Source organism: Camponotus vicinus, unplaced genomic scaffold, assembly GCF_025532165.1.
Source record: "Camponotus vicinus isolate PSW18456_S1 unplaced genomic scaffold, iyCamVici1.0 SCAF_1, whole genome shotgun sequence".
Classification (NCBI taxonomy): Eukaryota; Metazoa; Arthropoda; class Insecta; order Hymenoptera; family Formicidae; genus Camponotus; species Camponotus vicinus.
Window position 1 is genome coordinate 37,306,995 of NW_028141945.1, and position 20,258 is coordinate 37,327,252.

Genomic DNA, 20,258 nt, shown 5'->3' on the forward strand with positions numbered 1-20,258 from the left:
TTTTATTTTAATGTATATATGCATGCGTGTGGTGTCAATAATATTAATGTATCTTTGAATGTGAGAAGTCTAATGAGCCACCTTGAATTCTTAATAGTTATTTGAAGGCGCATGCGCGCAACCTCGATTTACCAAGGGCTGTAACATATATGAAACATACCCGGGGATTCAATTCAAACTCAATAATGTGATAAACAATTTGTTTCTAATATTTTTTTTAAATATATACTTTTAAGAAGAAGACAGTGTGTTACATGAAGTTTCCCATAAGCTTTCCGTAGCTTTTTTAATTTCCCAATTTTTAAGAGATATGAATTTGAAAATAAATTTTCCTTAATGCAAATATCTCAAATTTTAAATTATAAAAATAAACACCTTTATTCGTCACGAATTTAATTTAATAAAAAAGAGAAGGGATCAAGAGATTACGAAACAAAGATTTATAATGATTGTACGAATATTTACTAATTTTCAGGGATTATCTCGAGATCTTCCGCGCAATAATTAATATCGATATCTGAGAAAATTCAATTTCCCGTATGAAAATCGACGGGGTATCGACGTGGTGTCGTTCCCCGAGTGCGGGTCCGTCCCCTCGGACGGACGGTGTCGTGCGCCGCGACGCCCGGCGCAGCGGCGCGCGACGGGTGGCGGCGTCGCGGCGTCGCGTAGCGAGAGCGCGGGCGCTCCCGTTGCGACGCCCGGGCCATCGGCAGCAGCCCGGCAGCGACCCTCGCAGGATGTCGATGTCCCGCGTGGCGCGCCCTTCGGGAGGTGCCGAAGTGTCTCCGTGCCTCGTACACGCGCGCCACGATTGATCGCGCTCCATCCCCGAGCTCGATTTTCCAAGATCCTCCTCTCCCTGTCGCCTTGATACCTCCCTTGTACCGCATCCGGCGCTCTCTCGCTTCCCGCTCGATCGGTTCAACAAGTTTCACAGGCTCTTTCCCGGACTTTTGTAAAAGAAAGAAAAAGAGAAAAAAGGGGAAGGAAAGAGGAGAATGAAAAGTTGAAACCCGCGTTTCTTTTTCGAATAAAACCTTCTCCTCGGATGAAGAAAAAAGAGTAAAAAGTTGGCGCGACTCGTACCCTCGAACCCCGAGCGACGAGCCGCTCTCGGATGTACGCGTGTGCGTAAGGTGCGTGTGTTTACAACCTGTGGGAGGTGGTGGCGGCAGCGGCGGCGTTAGGCACCGATTACGGGATATGGATTCACAGTGGACCCGGGTGGAGGCGGAAGGCAGCAGATGACGGGTCCGCGGTCGAGCCCGGCGAGAGGAGGCGCCGAATGAAAGTGAAAACGGGGGAGACTGCACGGGGTGCGTACTACGATGTGAGTGGGAGGATGCGTCGCCCTCGGGAGAACGGCCAAGGGTGCGGGAAGACGAACGCCGGAAGGCGACGACGAATGCCTTGAAGCTCTCCCTGTAAGTGCGTCTCTTCCTTTTTTCTTCCTTAATTTTATACTCAACGCGCCAGAACCCCGGAAGTCCACCCCCATATAACATTGTAGTAATATTGCGGCAATATTGCAATGTTGCAACAATATTATTAATAATATTGCTGCGATATTCTGTGCTGTATGGGACCGATATTCGGTTGGAGGGAAAAATCTAATAGACTCCACGACGCACACAGACTTCCGCTAACTAAGTCGCAAGCTTGTTGTTCAATTGCTGTGCACCTCGAGAAATTTTTACGTACTATGATAATTATATCGCGAGAGGGATTATTTATTATACATTTTGCACGCGAAATCGTAAGACGACAATGTAAAATCGATCGGACTTGCTTATTCTTGAAATAGAAAGATGAAATTTGCAGAAAGGTATTTTTGTATTTTAGGTCAATCTGGAAATTAACTGTCGATTCTAGAGAAACTGTCGATATTAATAATTTCGACGCTTCAAATAATCGATAGTGGTAAGCCTTTGGCGCTTAAATTAATCGTCAGATTACAGTCGATGATGTGAAAAATTCCTTATCGCTTAATTAAATTCTCTCGAATTAACTTTATTCTCTCTGACAGGATTTTAATTTGAGATACTTTATATAAGTCTCAGAATATGCAATTTTCCCGGTTCTTTAACAAGCAAGTCGCAACGTTTTGATATGGCTCGATCGCTCTCTCTCTTTCTCTCTCTTATCATTTGCCGACGTTTATTTTTCATTCCGTTGCGTGCTTTATTGCGTGCATCTAGCAACGAGACGTATAGTTTAGATAAAATGTCGGAACGCGACATCGTCAACGTAAAAAGGCAATGAACTGTTTTCGAGCATGAACCTGGAGTAAAAATACTCTGCCTTTTTCCCACACGCGATGGAAAATCGTTGCTGTGGAATTCTGGGAAAACAACAATTGCATTACTGTACCAGAGAAACGGTACTATTGACACTGTTGGATATAGAATCTTCGTATCGATTCGCATAAACGTAATTCACTTCCGCCTTCTACTCGTATATATTACAATGTCCACATCCACATCATTCCATCCTGCATTAAAGTTATCATAATTTCTCGTTCAACTCATTCAGTTATTCATCCTATCCGGAAACTGAAGTAACGTTTCCTGAAATTATGTTTATTAACATTTTTACGAATTACATCAGGTTTTTTATTTTATAAAGAGTTATGTTGAAGCGTAATAATTGATATGAAATTAAAGCTAAATTTTACTTATAAGATGAGATCAATGATTTTATAATTGTTACAATATTCATATAAATTATAACTGATAAGTATGTAATCTTTCGCGTAAGTATGCTTTTAAATATTATAATACTTAAAATTTATCTTACGCATTGCTCAAAAATTCAACTTTTGCGTAATCCCTATGGATAATGCGCGATTATATTCTGCATGTCGCAAAATTATTTGCGTTACTGCGGCCGATCCAGAGAACGTATCGTCTCTGACCCCGCGTTATTTCCGCTGTGCCCAGTGTTTCCCTAATGCGCGCGGGGGGGTCATTTTGATGGAGAGAAATATTCGATGCCACGTATACGAGCCATAAAACGTTCGGGGAACGGGAGGGTCCGTCCGTGGAATGGCGTTAGGGACGAGGCTGAACGGGAAGAATGTTCATTGACGTTAGAGCTCCCGGGTCCTGGCAAGGAAGCGTTTTACTGGCTCCGCACTGGGATCACCCGTAGGACGACGAATGCTTCCCGAAGGTACGAGACATTGCCCTTTTTCACTACGATTCCCGAGTTGCTTAATATAGTTTCGACCAATGATTTAAATTAATTTGTTTCTTATATATTTTATTTCATACATATATTTTTTACGCGCGATCGCTTCTCTGTCAATATTTTTAATTTATAAATAAATTTATAGAATTTAATTTATAAATAAATTTATATGATTTAATTTATAAATAATTTATAAATAATTATAAATAATTTATAAATAATTTATAAATAATTTATATAATTTAATTTATAAATAAATTTATATAACTTAATTTATAAATAAATTTATATAATTTATTAATAAATTTATTTAATTTATTAATAAATTTATATCGCGATAAACTCGTGTGTAAACGTTGTCCTCTTCAATTTCCTGGCTGTCGCGACATTTAATTTAAGTTGGCATGTGATGTTATGCTATATATATATATATTATGCAAAGTCGTTGAAATTTCGTGCATCGCAATCGTGCGGACTTGATAGTTACTTTTGCGGATAATTATGTATTCCGCAGGCATAAAACAGCGCCTTAATAGAGTATCTTGTTACTCCGCTAACAATACCCTGCGCAGCGAGCTTGCCTATAAATCTTAGAGAAACAACATGACTAAGCGGTTAGGTACATAAGTCTGCTTCTCATAAGACAAACTGTAACTTCGTACTATGTGTTTCACATGCTTTACTTTCGCGTCAGCGCACATTTTGATTAACTTGATAATAAAATCGTTCTACAAGATTTCGGTCTTTCTCTCTTGTTTATAGATTTGTATATATATTAATAAAATATTTTAGATACAATGTTTCGAGAACGGTTACTGACTCTAAAATAAATAAGCAATCATTATGAATAATAATTTATATTTCTTCAGTTTCAACTGAAATTATCATCTCGTTGTGAACACGATGTTAATTAACACGAAGAGAGTCAGATTTAATTTTCTACTTGGCGTAATTAGTTTCGATCTTATAAAGTATACTCCTGCGCAAAGTCTCGTTACCTTACGTAATTAAGCGCCTCGAAGTCCGCTTCCGGGCTTGTCCGACAGTAACCGGACAAAGTTTCTCGCGCAGAATATGTAATGAATATCGTTGAAAATTGTGAAATGTGTAATATATAATAATCTCGTGTTACATTTTTTAGATAAAATTAATTTTAGAGTCCCTCATGCAAGTTTCTTATCACGTAAATCTATATCTCATATTTTTACATGTCACATGACAATCTTTAAGACAATCTTAATGTTAGCTTTATGTGAAATAATTTTAATATTAACATATTGGAGCAAGTAATTTTAAGAAACAATTCTCAGCGATTATATCCCAGACTATTCTTATTATTAAGATTATATTCATCAATTAATAATCGAGCTAAGCGTCGAAATAAAAAAGAAAGAAAAAATTTTGCAGCGCGTGCTCGCGCGATCGTCTTTCGCGAAGGAAGAGAGAGCCTTTTATATTCAAGATCTGAGAGTTGTTGTCGTTGAGGATCACGCTCGCATCTCGGCTCTTTTCAGCGGAATATTTTCGCGTCGCGCGGCCGAGAGCAATCCTCTCTTCTTCTCGCGCGAAAGACAGGTAGAGGAGGTGGTGGCGCTGAGGCGATCTGTCTTTCAAGGACCGATTCTTTCAGGCTGCAAACCCCGTGGATTGTGTGCGCAAGGGCCCACCCTCTTTAGAATTCCCCGTCCGTAGAGGAGCGAGGAGTTCGTTGAAGACAAAGACGAGGGGGTCGGCGCACGAGAGGGGTGAAGGGGACGAGGAGAATCGCGAGGGAGAGTCGGGGACTCTCCGGGAAGGAGGTGCGGTTGAGCCTGGGGGTGGAAAAGCGAGAGGGAGATAAGGAGATAAGGAAGATGGGAGAGAGCTCGCCGGATCTCAGCCTCCGGCTACGCCAAGGCAGCTCCGATTCCAGAGACTCCTTCTACATGGACTTTGCTCAGGTATGCGGATGAAACGAGGCGCTTGTTAAAAATCATCTGTCTTGAGTAACCGAAGGTAATTACTCGGAAAGATTTCGGACGAGAACGCGATGAGAATTACGAGCCTAAAAGGTTCCGTGACTCGGAATCGCGTCTCTATCTACGACAAATCATTATGAAAAGAGCATAATTTCAAGCATATATTTGCATGGATTGTTTCGTTTAATACATTTTCTAAATTCACACGAAAAACATTTACAGCTAAAATTTTTAAAATTTTTGACAATCAATGACAGAAGGAGCGACAGGAGATAATTTCTGGGACACGAGTGTCAGAGTTCGATAAATTTCTATTAGATTACTCTCGATATTCTCAGTATACATTTGACCCCTTCTAAAATCGGATTAAAGCGCAGCGATGTGTCAATAACTGAAATACCACACCAATAATGTCACATGCCCCGAATCACAAATTTAATATCCTCAGAAGTAGGACGGCTGCAAAATTAATTGTTCAGTAAGAACGATTAAATCATTTATCCTGTCCAATTCCAGAGATATGAACTTGTTAAGTATTTAAAGTATAATCCTATCATATATGCGGTGTCAATCAACGGTGTAACACATTTTTATTGCCATCGGTTTGCCAATAAAATTACATGTCAGGAGGAAGACAAATTTAATAACTTTGATTTAGACGCAAAACGATCATAAAAAAATGCATTTAAATTTTTTCCTTCGCTCTTAGCATTTTCACATATGTTATTGCTATAAATATAATATAAAAATATTGGCTGCGCAAAATTTCTTACATGAAAAATACTAAAAATTATCTCTCGTTGAAGCAGAGATTCTGATGCTTTAAAACTATAACTTGAATCAGCTTAGTAACTACATTTCGCAGGGTATCGATTCCGATATCGAGGAAGTGACGCGACCAGGCGACAATAATTCCGATCCCATGCTAGAAAATCATCTGGAGGAGAACGGAAACGATCTGCCGCCGATTGAGGACATCACAACGATCCCCGAAGAAGCCTCCGAAGAGTTGAGGGAGGAGGAGGAGGCGGCCGCGTTGGAGGCTGCGCTTCGAACGCCAGACGGCGGCGCGATTAGCACGGAAATCAGGAAACCGTCGGCTGCGACGCTCACGCAGGAGTGAGTACAGAAATTGCCTTTCGTATAAACCCATAATTTCCAACCCTTCCACTCGAGATACATCTCGTACAGTTCTCCTCGTTATTAATTTTCGCGATCGTTAAAGATCTGCGTGCGACACCCTCGCGGGCCATTTGAGGGAATTAGAAGAGGCCGGAAAGTCGGAATAGGCAGAAATGAATGAACAGAAAATAAGCTTGATGGAGGAATAATTTCGTTTCATTTTTGAAGCACGATTTCAGTCTCAATGTTTCACGTAATTGATTGATTTAAATAATTGATACAAAAAGAAAAGTGAAATATTCTCTTTCTCGAGACGCGTACAGAAACTACGAAGAAAAGAGCAGTCGTCGATTCGGCCGTTTTGTATCGATTGTACGCCGCTTTGTATGCACCACCGCAACATAAATTACAGCCTCCCCTAAAGAGCTCGCGTTTCTCCACGTCTCTTCATTGGAGTGACCAACGCCAGCGCTCCCGGCGGGCAACATTAATCACCGTCTGCGATTAACGCGCATTTCCCTCGGTTCCCAGCATACGACCCTGCACTTTGTACACCACCAGCAATTAAACCTGATCGTGAAAAATGCCTCAGCGATTTCGCAGCGACACGCCGATTTCTCCGCGCCATCAATTCCACATCCGTTTTCGGCAGAAATTCTTTCGATACGAACGTAAAGACTGTCTTGCGATGATTGCTAACAATATAATGCGATTACCAATATGTATATAAATTTTAAGCAATACAGTTATTCACATTTTTCTACATATATATAAAAAAGTGTGGACAACTGTTGTCCAAAATATTCTTAATTCAAGATGGATTTTATTTTGGATTTTATTTTGGACTTAAAATAAAATTTATGATGTATAAATTACGAATGTGCAAGTTTCCAGACGGACCAAGTTAGAGAAAATGGCCGCTAAAATAAATATTTTTTATAAAAATTTTAATTTTTATAAGAGTGAAAATTAAATAATAATTTAATCCATATGGAATTCGTAATTTAAATATCTCTATCATAAAGTTTATTTTAAAAATAATCCAATCTCGAGTTGGAAAAATATTGGGCAACAGATCCGACATGCTTAGTCATACTCTTCATATAAAACACAAAGAAAAAATATATAGACGTTGTTGAAATGATGTATCACGCATCTTGTATATGTGCAATCTTGTTATTGTTGTAAATGGAAGGAAACGCGTGGTTTCCTCCATATTTCATACAATAATGCGGCTTTGTTCGCACGCCTGTTGTCATTATTCATATCGCAATGTCTCAAACGGAACGATTTGCCGGGCCAAATACCGCGTCTCTCTCGAATTCCAGAGTGCGTCTGGTCTGCGAGCGAATCCGGTCCATTCGCGGAACTCGATTACTTCCGCCGGATATCGAACGTGAATTCACGTCCACGCGAAGGCCATCGGCGTCAGAGTTAATATTGACCTGTCACTCGGTTATGGCTTACGCTCGGTCTCCGTCCATGTCTTCCCTCTCGCTTCCGGTCCGATCTTTCGCAAGCTTCCCAACCCTCTCCCTCTAAGTCTCCTTCGCGCCACCACCCTCCGAATCCTCCTCTCCAATCTATCAGGAAAGCAGCTTACTCTGTCGATTTACATGCAGATTCGATCAATCCAGACACATACTCGACGTGTCGTATTTTGATACGAGAAAACTTATAACAAGATGTTTTATACAAAACAAGTTTTTTCAAGGATATAATAATACCATATTTTATGTATATACTTTATATATATTTTAATCAAATAAATTAATTAAAAACAAGAAAAGCAAAATATATAAAAAAAAGTTTTTTTCTCGTTCTATTAATTGCAAAGATATGTTGCATAAAAGTTATGAAATTGTTCATTTTTGGGGCGAGATACATCTACAAAATATTTCATACGTGTGTAACATGTTTTATTCCGGAAGTAAATATCTCCGGTATCAGAAGAAACATAGCTTGTCAAAAAAAATTTATATCCTACACTCCTTCGACGAAAAAACCTCTTTCTCTGTCTCTCTCTCTCTCTCTCTCCTTTTCTATCTCATCGAATTTGTCGTCTTGATGGAAAAGTGGTAGACATGGGATGGGTCGGGGAAATGCCGTCAGATATTTTCCAGTAAATGTATGAGGGCCGCGCTGATCTCGGGAGGCAGACGGAATAAGAGTCGAGGCGTGTGAATATTGGAATACTTGTACGGATCTTCGATACAACTATGCGCTTTTCTCCCAAAAATATCATCTTAAAATATAAGAAGGATATTGCTCATTGTTTAAATTTTAAAAATTGTCTAACTTTTAACTTGATGAAGTTCCCAAAATGAAATTGCAATTAAACAATTTTTATTTGTTTCTTTTTTCTCGCTAAAATAAAAATAAAATTATCGTTTTCACTATGCTTTATCCATTTAATATAACATATAATGTCTCTGATATATTCGTAAATATATTTCGAACCTTTGTGTTTCCTCTCGAAATTCTCCTGTTGATCTTTGTTTTCCCACGGTAAACGCTTTCCCTTTCGATTATTTTCCGAATTCACGGCACGTAACCGAGCGATCAGCTGAAGCGCTGGCGATGTAAATGCGTGTTACGTTGCTGCAAATTTGATATACCGCTAACGAGCCTCGCTATCAAACGCTCGCATATCCAGGAAGGGATAGAGAGGGAGAACGATACGCGAAGAGAAGGATCGATATAGAGATGACGGTATGTCAGGGAGCCGGTCTGCCCCGGTTAGGGCCTCAGTTTGTGATGCGGGGTCCGTGAGTGCCGTATCACGAGCCGGAGGGCCGTGATTGTGTCATCCGTTGGTGAGGGCCGTTCATGAGGGCCAACGTTCCATCAAGACGATCAAGGAAAGCGCGAGTCAAGGTCACGGGTATGCTCATCAAGGAAACGTCCCTCAGGTATCGTTTTTTCGCTGCACTTAATCTCGATTGCATTTCAACATATCGAGGCGTTTCTCCGAGCTTTCATACCTACGATTTAATTGCATATTGATATACTTTCGAAGTAGAGATTACAACTGTCAATCATATGTTTATTTTATGTTGAAAGAGACACGAGAACGAGTGTCAAAAATTTACTGGCGCGTGTGAGTAGAATAGATCGAAATAAAGGAAGAGAAGTGATGTGTTGAAAAATGTACATACAAGTGATAGGAGATGACGGACAAGGAAATGCAATATTCTTCACTGACAGACATCTCGGAAGCGTAATTCGCGTCATAATATGCAGAAAGTGATGGAAAAGAGAAAGGCCAGCGAGCCGGAATTTCTGAAGTACAAAGTTCAAAGGGACTGCGCGTTGGGATCTCCAAGTTTCTGAATAAGAGATGTACTTTGACAATGGTTGCGTGGCAATTGAATTCAAATGAAATGCCGCCGACGCCTTTGCAGAGCACGAGAAAGATTCCTCGGAAAATCGCGTCGAGAAGCGACAAATTACATGGACGACAACGTGCGAAAAATTACTAAAGAAATTGCGAAAAGTCGCTTTTGAAATCTTCGCAAAATATGCATCTATTCGGTAAATCTGCAAACATGAAGATGAGAAAATTTAAACAAATAACAGAGAGATTTTTAAAGAAAATTTTCACGAAAATAATGAATATGTTATGATTGAGATTCGCTTCTACAGTTGAGAATTAAGAATATAATTGATACAACAAGACATCGATCAGTTTACAAACTTTATCGGTGTTTTTAAGCGAATTAAAAGAGCAAAGAAACCAGGTCAGCATCGTGCCAAAGTTTGCTGAGAAGAATTTTAATAATATAAAAGGTTCGGTCGAGAAAGAAGAGTTACGAAAAAAAAGAAAAGGTACGAAGAGACGTGCTAAGGATTGTGAGGGACGTCGATGGATGGAAGAGCAGAAGGTCTCTACGGTATCTCAAAGGGTGGGCAATGCGCCGGATCCTCAAGCCACGTATACCATCGCCCTTCGCAACGAGGGATAGCACTCGACCACTGAATCAACCTCTCACAGTGCCCTCTCTCGTCCTTCCCGCCCGTCCTTCCCTCGGCCAACGACACCCTCTCTCGCTCCAACGCTTCAGAACGCTACGTGATTATTTCAAAAAGCTCGAAGGCACAAGATGAGCTTCCACCCTTCCATCGCGGCCTTCGTATCGCGCCGATATTCCTGTAAAATATTTTTACATCGCCTGCGTGCGCTTCGTGAAAAGGGGTTCGCTTTCTTCACCCTTTTCGAGTATTAATATCGTAGGGGTAGGTCGTCGTACGCCGGATCGTTTATCTCCTTAAATATGCGGAACAACCTTGAATTCCGCCTAATATCAAATGAGATGTGTAATTTCCAGAATGATAATTGTGACAATGAAAAAGCGGTTTACACAAATTTCTTCTAAAAATGTCTTGACTAAAATTTGTCTAAATTTAAGATTGTGTTTCAATAGCACTGCCAAGAATTTTTTAAATAAGGAATAATAAGATGTAAAAATACATATATAGATAAGATTTTGCATTAACAATGTGTTATCAATTCCAGTAATTGTGATAATATGTCTCTATTTTAATAAGTTTATAAAGTTAAATTTTCTGAAATATGAAATATATATTATTGAATATTATAAATCTTTCATCAGATCGATACATTAACATTAACTTTGAATTTTGGACAAATTTTTAAATATTTAGACAAATTATCTTAAAGTTATAAAGTAAAAAACCTACGTGTGTGCGAAGAAGACGTTTTATCGCGTGTCAAGTTAAATAGATCGGTTATGGCTATTATTAAATAAATGACCCGTGTTAGAAAGTCAACGCTACGTCATCTAATGATACTCACAAAGCCATCAGCACTAGTCGGTCTCTTCCTGCAGCCAGTGTCAATGTAATGTGTCAAACATTATAGCACTACGTTGACCTTAAATCAGACAATCGTGTGGGTTCATATAAAAATTATGTATCATCAAAATTCATGTACGTGGTTAATCATATAAATTATTTTCTCTTTTTATATATCTACATTTTTAATAAATTCGATATAATAAATTAATAGCAATAAATTAATTAATTTGCTGCCGATGCGACTGATTAGAAGAGCATAAAATGTGTATGTGTGGTTTAATAAATGTAAATATGAAATTCATAATAAATGAATTACCTGTCCTAGTAGTCCACGTGGAAAGAAATTACTGTTAAAAAACAATGAAGCAATTTATAGAACTTATCGAACTTAATTAAAATGGTTAGTGACAGTTAATAGAAGATCATCAGTCCTTCTTTTTTTCATAGTTGCTCACAATTCCCACGTGGCAACATGTAAAATACTAAAGGTGAAAAGGAATATATGTCAATAGCATGAACATATGTCACACTTCAAATTGATCTTTATTTTAATGTTAAAGTATGCCTGTTTATATGTGCGTATATATATATATGCAAGAAAATATCTTTAAACTTGTTTCTGGTAAAATAATTTTAGGAGAGGACTGATACTTATGTTTGTTAATTAATAACCGAGAGTCCTTCTTTTTTTCAGGCAGGTTCTTGTACTTTTTTCGCGTTATCGTAGACAAGCATAGTAAAATAAAATATTTCCATGTTAACAAAAAATATATGGAATATAAAACGCGATATATTACTATAATTTTAAAAGAAGCTAGACGAAGAAGATGATGTGAAACTGATATATTTTACACAGCTGGCCAGGATTGCCAGTCGCTCTACCATCACCAGCGTCGCCATCCGCGGTAATCGTCTCGCCGGAAACGCTGTCTAGACATAGCAGCAGCTCACCTTCTCGCGTTCACCGACCACCCCAGTTTGCGTTGGCCCTGCCATGTTCCTCGCAACCGATTCCGGCGGTCTGCTATCCAGCGCCGACCTTCCTCGAGGTCACCGACGAGCGGAAGTGGAAGAACCTTGGATGGTGAGTAGTGGATCAATGCGTTTCGCCATCGCATCCAGGTCGATGTACTCTCTCCCGATCGGTACGGGTATTTTCCTCGCATTTTGCCTCGCGATTGCGATTAATTTCCCCAGCAATTGGATATTACGTATAATTATGTATAATTATTAATTGCTTTTTTCATTATATTAGGAGAACTATGATCTTTATAAACTACTTTATATATAATAACGCAATTAATTGGTATCAATGTTAATTAAATTATTGAATTCAAACGCGGTTTTATTCGCGATTTGCAATTAATAACATTTATAATATTATTCATTTAATTTTACGAAGCAAGGGCAATTTTTAAATTGCAATTGCGTTGTTTGTTTATAGAATTGTTTAAATTTCTCGAAAAAATTATGATCAATGATTGTTGCATAAAAAGATTCTGTGAAGAAATGTGCAAATTAAAATGAACATTTTCATCTTATTATCGGTTTTATTTTACGTCAAACGTTTCGCGAAGACTTGCAATTTCAATTCGTTTTTGACAGATATATATATGAAGGGGGAATGTCGCGGTCGTCACGGAAATTTCACGTGATCTTCCAGGTTATTCTGACCGATGTCTGCACTGCAATTACCGGTACTTTATGAATCAAATACACGCGTATAGGAGACCACGCGATTACTCGTAATTGAGCCAATTCTTACGGGGGTGGCTGTATTTGCGGCCAATGGTACCTCCGCTGTAATGTTACACGATGATGGGCATCGAGCTAACGATCCATCATTCGCGCGCGCGGCTGTCCTCAATCTCTCATTTTCGATAATTTCTTCAATAAAATATTTTTATTTAGGTCAGGGCCAAAAAAGAATTACGTTCACGGAATTCTAGTCGGAAAAGAATCACCGCAAATTTTCCAATATTCTCAATTGAAATTAATACGACTAATTATTATAGTGATAAAACTGCCTAGATTATAAAGAAAATTATGTCGATTCATTCGAGATGAAAAATTCGTTAATTTAAATTCGCCGATAAAGACAACGCTTTATAAACGGTATAAAAGTTTAAATAAACATACCGCGAACGAATTAATAAAATTTCTCACGGGCACATTTCAAATTTCAATTGAGCTGGAGTTAAATTAACGGCAAGTATTTAAGTAACTGAAGAGGAATGTGATTCCTCAAAGCACGACCGGAGATGGATCTATTTCCTCGAGCGAGGATTTAATCCGCGCGCGACGCGAATCCGCGATTTATTCAGCTTCAATTTCCGTTTCTGCTGCAGCGACGCCCTGGCGACCACTTTGAGCGCGTTGTACGGGAAACTTCTGGTTGTGATGGGGATCGCCTTTCCCATGGCGGAAGTAATATCCACGTACATACCGCCGTCGTTCTATGAGGCTTTCTACCTTTATCTCTACTTTGGCAGCATGATTTTCCTGGTCTACATGTACATTATGTTGTTCAGAGACAACAAGACAAAGCCGAGTAAGTTTCGAAAGCTTATTTTATTTGCGATCCTCGTTTCCGTCTCTGAAAAAGATTTCCGGAAAAAATAATGAAAAAACTTTTGCAAGCGAATAATGAAAAGTAAAGACGCACAAAAGTAGATAAAGCCGCTCGAGATCAGACGGTGCTTTGATATTCTACATTTTAATTAATTTATATCCACGCAATCACGCGTTATAAATATATCGATGACCTCGCCCCGTTCCTTGTTTAAATTCTTCTCGCGATCGCTAAAAAAGGAGTGATCACTGGAGGCGGCAATTTTGAAGGAAACGGGGATGATCGCAACTTAATCGATCGGGATTAATCGGTCCGTTATAAATTGCAAATTTGCGAAGCAGAGAAGCAGAAGGAGGTATGCGATCTGGACTCGTCGAGATCGTCAAGTGGCGCCGGCGGTGACAGCGACACGCCTGAGAACGGATATCCGCACATGTATCCGGGACATCCGGTCCAGCATTACGGCAGCTTCTATCTGCGAATGGGCGCTGTCGCATTCGGCATCGGCTCGATGATCTATTCCGGATTAGAATTCGGTCAATATTTCGAGCTGGAACAGAACACCAAGTGTCACAACATCATGCTGGCTCTCACGCCGGCCACGAGGATGGCCTTCATCTTCATTCAGATGTACTTCATATTCCTAAATAATGAGGTGAGCGGACACCGAGTGTGATTGACACGTATATCTCTCGCAAATCGCGGTTTCAATTTCAATGACGAACTCCCTGATCAATTTAAAATTGAATTTTTCTCAAAATACCGATGACTAATAATTATGGTGTACAATTTTTCAATTTTTAATCATATATTTTTGTGAAATTTTAAATTAATATATTAAAACAAATTTAAAATTAAATAGAGATTATGATTGTTGATATAAAAAAATTGTTGTTTTTAGTAAAAAAAATCTGTATACACATGTCATTCACATAGAAGATCTTTGTATTGATTCCTTGAGAATCGCTGCACGTGTTGTATCGGGAAACTTTGATGTTGTAACTTGATGGAAAATACACTGATGGAAATATCGAGTTAACACGGGCTCGTCGATTACGCGGTTAATGAAACAGAAGGGTGAACAACCCTGAAAACAATAGCGGAATGATTATCTGCACACTCTAGTGCTTCATTAATATGTAAAAAATTACATGTTATCATTATTAATGAAATTTTCATCAAATTGCTATCTAATTGAATCTACAAATATGAATATTAAGAATAAAAAAATTTTTATTTAAAAGAAAAAAATTGTCGTTGGAAAAATTGTACAATTATCACCAAAAAAATATGTTAGAATAAATATATACAATATTATACAATATATGTTTGATTTTAATAATAAAATAATATGATTAATAGTAAAATAATATTGATTATGTGTTGTAGCAAATGAAGGTTCATCGCCATCGCGTTGTAGCACGTTTCGGACTAATGCACATGATTGGCACGAATCTGTCAGTCTGGCTGAACGTTCTCGTGCAGGAAACGAAACACGAGATCCTCACCTTTTATAATCCGGAGAACAACTCTCTCAAAATCTCTCATAGACTTGGTAAACGCATTTATGGATTTTCTAGAATTGCACGATTCGATTCTGTCATGTGACTCTCGAACTTTCAGGCTCAAAGGGTGGACTTCATCTCGGCGGTCACACTCACTCTCATCACGGAGAACACGTGCGACTCCCACGCGGTCTCAAAGGACCCCATCACATATTCGAATGCAGAAGAACGAATATAATGGGATCGTTGGTGCAAGATGCCAGCCCCTTCCTCTTTCCGTGTACGATAGAATATAGCTTGATTTGCGCGGCCATTTTATACGTTATGTGGAAAAACATATCGAAAATCGGATTCACGCAGCCCACGACACCGCCCGGCTCGCGTCATCACGCACATGCCTACAGGTACAGTGACAATAGACACGTTTATAGAGCGACAGTACGCGCCTACACACTTGTAATAACAATACTCTGCACAGGAGCAGATGACAACTCAGTTTACGAACTAATTCCATTAATGTTTACCGGAAAGTTAAATGTGAATAATATGTATCTTAAATCTGTAAAGCAACGCGTAATATTGTAAAATCATTAGAATATACATTGTGTATTTTATTACAGAAAAATTCATGAATTAAATATCTTTAACGAATAATTCGATTGTTCGCAGGAAGTCGCCTCATCATTACAGCGTAGACTGCGCCCGCGCGCACAAGGGCCTGTTCGTAGGCATATTGATTCTGGTGCTGACCATAATCTCCTTGATCCTCTTCTTCGTCCTCATTTCGCGACCCGAGCTGGTCAGCCTCGCCGTGACCGAGGTGAACGTCTGCGAGCTGACGCTGTACGGGATGTCCACCCTGGCGACGCTGATCGGCATGTTCCAGATGCGCAAACTACGCTACGACGGCGGCAGAAATCTCGAGCTCGACAACATCCTCCTGGTGGCCGCGCAGACCGGCATGTTTATCTATTCCACGTTTACCATCATCGGCGGTCACTTCACCCTGCAGAAGCACACCGTCCTCGTGCTGGTCACCGCTCTGGCCAGCGTCGTCCAGACTACCTGTCAAACCATCTTCATCCTGGACGCGTCCAGGCGTTCGGTGGCCACCGCCGAGCAGATACGGCGAAAGCCGGGCAGGGAGATCGTGACGTTTCTGCTGGTGACGAATCTAGCCATGTGGGCGATCAACACTCTGGAGAAGTCTCGAGCGGAGTCGCATCCGGTACAGTTGCACTTCTACGGCCTGTGGGCGTGGACGATCATCACCCACGTCTCGATGCCGCTGGCTATTTTTTACAGATTCCACAGCACCGTGTGCCTGTGCGAGATATGGAAGCGGGCCTACAAGGTCAAGCCGACCTACATGTGACGCAAGAAATCCCGCGAGATCATATGGAAGACCGGGGGTGCGCCGCAACGGCCCAAGAGCCAACAGTCGAGGCTTTACGCCATCGCGGAGAACGATCCGGCATATTTCATATGATCGAGAGAAATATCGAATCGCTGCGACCGTTGAAGCTGGTGCGAAATCCGTCTCGAAGAGGAAGAGTAGTCAACATCGAGTTTTTTTTTAGATGAACAGAACTTTTCTAGACATTCAAACACGATTAAAGCGATGACATACACAATTCATATGCGCGAGATAGGTATTCACTTCAGGATATCTCAGAAAAGTTTTTACTAAATAGATTCGGAGATTTCTAATGACATTTGAATATTACATGCGTAAATTGATTATTTCGAGAAGAATACATGAAAATATTGATAAGGAAAATCCATCACGTAAACTCATTTATTGAAAGTCGATGTCCCTAGCTAGCATTGTACAAATATATTTCGTATATATAAATATTGACGAGGCTATAAAATTGATATAACGTCACTGTTTCAAACCATCATCAATTTCTGACAAGAATCACCTGTTCGTCGAGTTCACTCTCGCTAGAATAATCATGATAAAAAGAGTTTTAGCAACCTGTAGAAGCGAACTATCTCCGGAGATGCGTGTGTTGAGATCCCTTCGTCGATATAAGCGATTTATCGAGATACAATATTATATACGGTCTCCTTAACTACTTTTTAGAGATTCAATGTTAATCCTCTTACTCGCCATTGATATCTGTAAATAGCTTCTTTACCACGCAGCAAAACCTACGCAGAGTAGGGGAGATTTATGAACCGCACAAACATAACACGCACTTAACAGAATCGCAGATTTTGGTGCGATAAAAGGATATGACGCGTGCATTGATATTTGTCGCTTTCTCACAGCTTTCGTCCCACACGAATGATCCTAAAAATGACAGCACGAACTCACCGTACATAAGAATCATTCGATGAACGCAATTTTTATCGCAGTAGCAGACGAACGATCTCGCTGATCTGGTATTGAGCGAATAAGATAGGAGATGAAAAAAAGATCGTTTACCTATATCATATAAGAAATTATCTCAATCAATTGTAAATCGATCTGAAATCGATCTAACTACTTAAACATATAAATCTCCCGGAATAAAATTCATGGGTAAACAAAATAATTTTCTAAATTTTTTTATTTAAAGATAAATTTTTTCATTTAAAGATAATCAAATACGTTTCCTCAATTCAATCGATTGACAAATACGATGTAGAAAGTTCGAAGAAACATAATTGAACATGATTTTTGTTATTCATACGTTTGAATTAGCGCTCTCTCAGATGTCTAAAACGCACAATTCTTAGATGACAAATGTACACGCGTTAGAAATAGAAAGGACTAGATTTTTCTTAGAAACAATCTGATCGAAGCGGCTGGCGTAGGCCTTTCTTCGGCCTTTAAGGGAACAATAAATCTTCGTTCGATAAATTTTTCTATCTATTCCGAGCGACGAGTGAGAAGAGGGACGCAAAGTGTCTTCTCTCTCACTCTCTCTCATAAGACTGAAACGAACGTTAGAGGAGCGGTCGAGATGGACCGAGTATAAATCCTGATCCACTTCGTCTGGCTATAACTCGTTCGTTCGACGCGTAATTCATGGCATTTGAATACTCTCACGGATATCCGTCTTCCACGTAGTACAAACTGCAGTTTAAACAACAATCGTCCATGCAGATGATTCGGGATTTAAAATGGCGATGAGAGATACAGAAATTATGAGTACAATAGCATAAGAGATGATATCGTAGTACACTGATATTATTCGCAAATATTTTCCTAAGTAACGAAAATTTATCTTTCTAATTGATAAACAAATACCGTAATTAATTAATAGTAATGACGATGTAATGTTTCTATTTACCTCTCGCTTTTTTATTTACCCGACTCGAAATCGATACTCGTCCCGTGATATTTTAGAGCCTCACACGCTGTCCATGTATAATTCGAGACAAAAAGATAGAGATAATAAATATTCTAAAGGAATAATGCGCACACAGAAATTTGAGAACTTTAGCCATTTTATACCTAAAAGGATGTACGCACAAGAGAAATATAATTTTACACATTATCACTATCGTAGAAATGAATTCGTAGAAACGAAAATAATTAGTGCTGCTGTTGCGATTATATAGTACATGGATATTTTATTCTCGGCGTTGGATTTGTATTATCGAGAGAAAACTAATTTTACGTCGGGCTCAGGAAGATGATCAGGATTCAAATCGATGCACGAACGTCTGTCAGACGCTCGTGTGATTTTCAGAGCTAGATACAGAGACAGAAAAAACTGAAGACGCGTTCAAGGTAGAAAATATAATAACAGTACAACGGCTGATCATATCATTAAGCCTTAAATCCGTCGAGAAGAGTGCTGTCCGAGCTCCAATAAGAGAGATTAAGAGGGATCAAGATCGATTGCGATCAAAAGCGCGATCTCGAAACTAGAAGCGACCTACTCGAATTTCTTTTGAAGCTTAACTCACAGATGTGATGGTGAGAGGATCACAGATGCGAATGAACAAACTGAGACGTGATCACGTACGGGTACGCGTGTGTGTGTGTATGCAAAGATGCGTGTGTGTGTGTGTATGGCCTTGTACGAAAGAAAAAAAAGAGATACGGAGAAAGGAGGGAAAGTCGAGATCTAACGGAAATATGTATAAGCGTTTATAGGTAATACGTGTTTCGTGCTAGAAGCTTTGATATATCGATTATCGCCGTTGCGAATTATAGTTATCCGATCGGTGCGCAGTCGATTTTTTTGTAAAATATAGTTTCTCTAAGGCGGTTGTAAATAAACGAAGGAGATATACAATAAAAGAGCGAAATTCTCTCGGTGTTTAGCGCTAGTTGTGTCGACATGTTTCTTCCTATAGCATATATATATATATATATATATATAATATATATATATACACATATTTATATATACAAGATATAAATATATTTATTATTACGTTGTTCTATTATAATATTTATTGTAATATCTGACATATAGAATTTACGCGCGACATGTTACGTTTATTGAAAGTCCCAAGGACTCATGCCGAGATCTCACATGTTTCTCCTCTCTTTTACTTCTATAACTCCTAAATAGAGCAATTAGAACACAAGACGAATATTTAAATGACAAAACAAAAGTTAAAAAAAAATATTAAACGATGATATAAATTTAATTGTTGTAATTATTTAAATAACAATCCATATTTTCACTTCCAATGTTGCAAGAATAAATCTCTCGCTGGACATTCGTCCTATCCTTCCCGGATTCTCTCGTGCACATCGTTGACGCATTTACGGATCTCGGCATAAGTCTTTTCCGTAAAAAGATGAAAATCAGGGCGAAATTACGAAAGAACGCAATTCGCACTCGCGAGTGATATAAGAGGAAAACGAGTAGAGGAAATGGGTTCTCTCTCTCTTGACTATATCACATTTCTAAACTGTACTTTTTCTATGTCCGCATAATCTAGTTCCTACGCAATGTTTGTACTCTTATACCCTTTGTACTATTTGTACCTTACGAATTGCAATACACTCGTCCGCAATAAACGAAATGCTTCCTTTTATTGCTGCGCACGAATCACATTTCCGCTATCGTAATATTAATCTTCGCTGTTAGAAAGTACGAACAATGTCAAATTAATAAACCGCATTCTTTTCTCGCC

General features: G+C 39.1%; 1 protein-coding gene across 4 annotated transcripts; it reads left to right on the forward strand.

The window, feature by feature from the left end:
• Positions 1-731: 731 nt before the first annotated feature.
• LOC145965270 (proton channel OtopLc) lies at positions 732-19,439 on the forward strand. Of its 4 annotated transcripts, XM_083088705.1 has the most exons (10): positions 732-1,427; positions 2,943-3,174; positions 4,823-5,132; positions 6,016-6,269; positions 11,947-12,174; positions 13,439-13,641; positions 14,001-14,317; positions 15,052-15,217; positions 15,286-15,571; positions 15,837-19,439. In XM_083088705.1, exons 3-10 carry the CDS (start codon positions 5,046-5,048, stop codon positions 16,540-16,542), a joined length of 2,247 nt encoding a protein of 748 aa, XP_082944831.1. In that variant the 5' UTR covers positions 732-1,427; positions 2,943-3,174; positions 4,823-5,045; the 3' UTR covers positions 16,543-19,439. The 4 variants fall into 4 exon arrangements, with proteins under 4 accessions (XP_082944831.1, XP_082944827.1, XP_082944840.1 ...); XM_083088701.1 differs by lacking the exon at positions 2,943-3,174; XM_083088714.1 differs by lacking the exon at positions 2,943-3,174 and having other exon boundaries at positions 14,004-14,317.
• The last annotated feature ends 819 nt before the right edge of the window (positions 19,440-20,258 follow it).